At 42.9% G+C, this 3,844-nt stretch overlaps 1 protein-coding gene across 1 annotated transcript; it reads right to left on the bottom strand.

Annotated features, from left to right (window-relative positions):
- Positions 1-1,435: 1,435 nt before the first annotated feature.
- On the bottom strand, positions 1,436-2,859 carry LOC306793471 (uncharacterized protein; the record flags this gene model as incomplete). Its single annotated transcript, XM_079291117.1, has 5 exons — positions 2,573-2,859; positions 2,147-2,317; positions 2,007-2,061; positions 1,805-1,899; positions 1,436-1,645 (listed from the first exon to the last, which is right to left on the bottom strand). The coding sequence occupies exons 1-5, from the start codon at positions 2,591-2,593 to the stop codon at positions 1,436-1,438; spliced, it is 552 nt and encodes a 183-aa protein (XP_079147243.1). The 5' UTR covers positions 2,594-2,859.
- Between the last annotated feature and the right edge of the window lie 985 nt (positions 2,860-3,844).

Raw genomic sequence — 3,844 nt, 5'->3', positions numbered from 1 at the left:
CATACTTAATAGCAAAATACTCACTCAGTCTCACACAGTCTCAAGGGAATATGGCTGTAGTTAGCTAAATAAACCTGACAGTTAGATACAGCGAAGAAAGAATTGCAGCCCCAACATGATGCAGTGGTGAGAAGACATCTGCCCGGTCCGGCGTAGTCATGGACGGGTCACGGCACCAATGTAACCTCTGTGAAGATGTCTCCTGGCTAAATGAATCTCTCGGGGCTGGTCAGGCTTGTGGTAACAGCAGGTTTATTCCACATCTGCATTTATGACAAAGGACAACATGGAAGAATGGGTCATCTTGCGGACACCTGCGCATGCTCTGTCTTCAGTAAATCCTCCGTCACGTTCAGGATTACCCATCGTCGACATTGATACAGTGATCGTATAGTGGGTTTAATTTCATTTAAATAAAATAGCCGAAATAGAACATAAATTGTCTCTCTTAAATGTATGAGGAGAATTACAAAAGTATATATAACCAAAAATATATTTATACAGATTTCTCACACTGAACTGTTACCTTTTTCATTTTATAATAACAATTGTATAACTGAGTAAACATGTAGACGATAGAACATACTGTAACATACCTGCATTTATGACAAAGGACAACATGGAAGAATGGGTCATCTTGCGGACACCTGCGCATGCTCTGTCTAGAAAGACGGCATCAAGTTAGTATTAGCTAACGTTAGCTGTATTGGCAACATTTTTACTGGCAATAAAACACATAAAAAACATATAGTTAACTTAATAAAAACATGGCGAATATTATCTAAGACAAATAACATTCAACAAAATAAAGCCAGCTCAACTCTTGTGTACTTTTAAAGTTAGTTAACATTATATTGTCCACGGACATTCACGGACCCGTTACCTTCAGTAAATCCTCCGTCACGTTCAGGATTACCCATAGTCCCTTGCGTCTAGATTACCTCATAGTCCTTTGGGGATATTCAGTGCAGGTACACATTTATAACAGCAGGTGGCGGACTTTTCCCATTTAGCGGGATTTAACCTGAACCTCTTCAACTATGTTACATTAGCAAGGTACGTGCTTGTCAGAGCCAGGCTAACAAACAATTCGTTTTTGGAACGTACTCATGAAACGGTTAGAAATATAAATTTATTCCTGTATGGTCTGGTCTCGAGCATCGTTGACGAGGTGGCCGAGTGGTTAAGGCGATGGACTGCTAATCCATTGTGCTCTGCACGCGTGGGTTCGAATCCCATCCTCGTCGGTGTATTTTGGTATCCATGAATTTTTAATACTTTTACACTACATACTCTTAAGCGATCAACAACTTCTTGCTAAGTCAGTGCAATAATGCCTACTGCTTTTCATGTTTTTCTATATTTTATCGTATACCCTTCAGTATTATGTCACCACATAAAGTCACAACTCTCATTTCTTTTCTTATTTTCTTCTTTATTTAAATGAATCTTCTTGATAAGCTATGTTATGACGTCCTTCACTTCTGTCCATGTGTTTCTCATCACAGCTCGCCTGGGAGTCAGCAGGGCACCGTGCTTCTCCCGTAGCTCCGTAATGACTCCGATCCTCCTGCCCGGGGTAGAGGTGGACGGTCTCTGCCTGTCCTTCCAGGAGGTTGTCCTTGGCCTGGCTGCTTGGTGTTGTCTATGAGTGAGATACAAGGAAATAACCACCCACAGGCCTGTCAGTCCGTTATTGAGAGACTGGGCAGTTTCATCCCATTTCCTGCCCCCAACAAACTATTACTACAAAAGAAGTATCTTGTGAGTGTGCTTGTTTTGCTGCTCTTGAATTTTACATTACCTTGTGGTCACGATGATGTTGATCTATGGCATACTGGTATTTGGCCGCATTCATTCCTAGTGCACCAGCTAGTCTCTCGCCAAGGAAATCGCAAGCTATATTTTGGCAACAGTGGCATAATAAGTGAGACATTCTCCAGAGCTATAATTAGACTATTGTTGATTTCATATGCTTGAATGCATTTAATTGTTAAGCTGCGTACTCAGCAGTGCAATCCTCCCAACTAGACTGGCCACATTCTTGAATGACAACCTAGTCTGAGAAAGAAGAGTCAGAAAAAAACAAAAACATGACTTAGTATTAGATGTAACGTGAAAATGTATTTTCTTAACAGTGTCCCACCCTCTCTGGTTCTCCGAAGGGAGGCCTGTTTGATGACTGCTCCTCTTCCTCCTCCTCCTCCTCCTCACTGTCTTTCTGCTCCAGAGTTTCACCGCTGGAGAAGTGGATGATCCTCCTCTGTTTGGACCGGGCAGGACTCCCAAACTCGGTTTCTTGTACGTCTGGTGAGGGCTGACACATCGGACAGGTATTTAGAGACGCTTTTGTTTGCATTGACAAGTAGTCTCTGTGTCCCATTATGCTGTGTCCAGCATTTTGTCATTTTACAGGCTTTATTTTTAAACTACACCAAGCTCTCAGAGAGAAGATTCACTACAAGTCACACACACAAGCTGTTCAAAGTTTACTTACACTTGTGCTGTTACTGCACACAACCTTAAGCTAACATGTCGGTTTGTCTTGCCTCATTATTACAACAACACTTACTTCCTGGTGGCCGTCGTTCATTCTTCATAAGTTTTTCTTTGTCGCTCCAAATGCGACGCACCGTCAAGGCTTTGTGGTGACACAGCTGTGCTGCGTGTCCGTCCACGCAGACTCCGCTTTGTGGAGAAAAACAACTCCAGGATACGGGATCACACTTGGAACCGGAGACACACAAATACAGCAGTGCACACCTTATCACGGGGAAACAGTTCCAGAGCGGTCACTGTGAGGCAATCGGTGTCATTCCCGGGTTTGAGGGGGTTGGGCTTGTTTTGCTGTGTAGAACGTCATGGTTTACTCTCAATTATAGCCCTTTAAACCACTTCTGTTTCTCCCTTGAGGTTGGCCTGAATATCAGATAAAACATCCCATTCATTCACATCTACATGGTGCATATCTGCAGGTAAAAATATGCAAATCCAAGAGACACTATTTTTGGATGTGTCCTGTCCGACGAATTTGGTGTTTAGAGATCTTGATTAAAAGGTCAAATGTATTTCATTTACAGACAGCAGCAAAGTGGAGCCTTCACGGATGAAGGTTTTAAAGTAACTTGTGGGCGGTGAGGAGACATCTCTATAAAAGTCTTGGGGTGTACTCCTCCAGAGGGCCACATTCATATTATACATCTGTTTGAAGTAGCAGCAAATAGGAATGACAAATGGTCCTGGACTTTTTGACTCAGACCGCCACCACCAACGGCGGGCCGTGGCGTCACCAATTGGTTTGTGGACTACAGTTTTCAAGCCTCAAGTTCCGCATTTGTGCTGTCGCCATCTTGATTTTCTGCAACCAGAAGTGACATGAGCACAACTGAACGCCGAACAAGATCATTTTAGGCGACCAACAATGTTACAATTAACTTTCACCGACTAAAAACACATTGTGAAAGGGTTCAAGTTGTAAGACAAAACAGACAACTTTCAGACCGGACAAAGCCGTGGTAGCGACCTGTCAATCACAAGGTCGCCCCGCCCCACAGCATACTCTGCATCTGTGTGACTCTAAATGGACCATCATTAACTAAATGAACATCATGCTGTATTGAAGACTTGACACCAGAGATTGAGACCATAAACTCATGTTTACAGAGGCAATAAATCAAGAGAGAAGTAGAGTAATTTTCTCATAGACTTCTATACAACCAGAGGAGTCATTCGATGGACATTAAAGAGAATGCAAGTTGAAGGAGCTTCAGCTTTGTCTTCACTTCTCAGAGGCGGAGGCTTCCACTGAAGGGGCACTATCCTGAACCTCGATGAGTAATTAGTG

The sequence above is a fragment of the Melanostigma gelatinosum genome (assembly GCF_949748355.1).
Source record: "Melanostigma gelatinosum genome assembly, chromosome: 19".
NCBI lineage: Eukaryota > Metazoa > Chordata > Actinopteri > Perciformes > Zoarcidae > Melanostigma > Melanostigma gelatinosum.
Note: the sequence above shows the minus strand (reverse complement) of the source record. Positions and strands in the feature narration are given on the sequence as shown.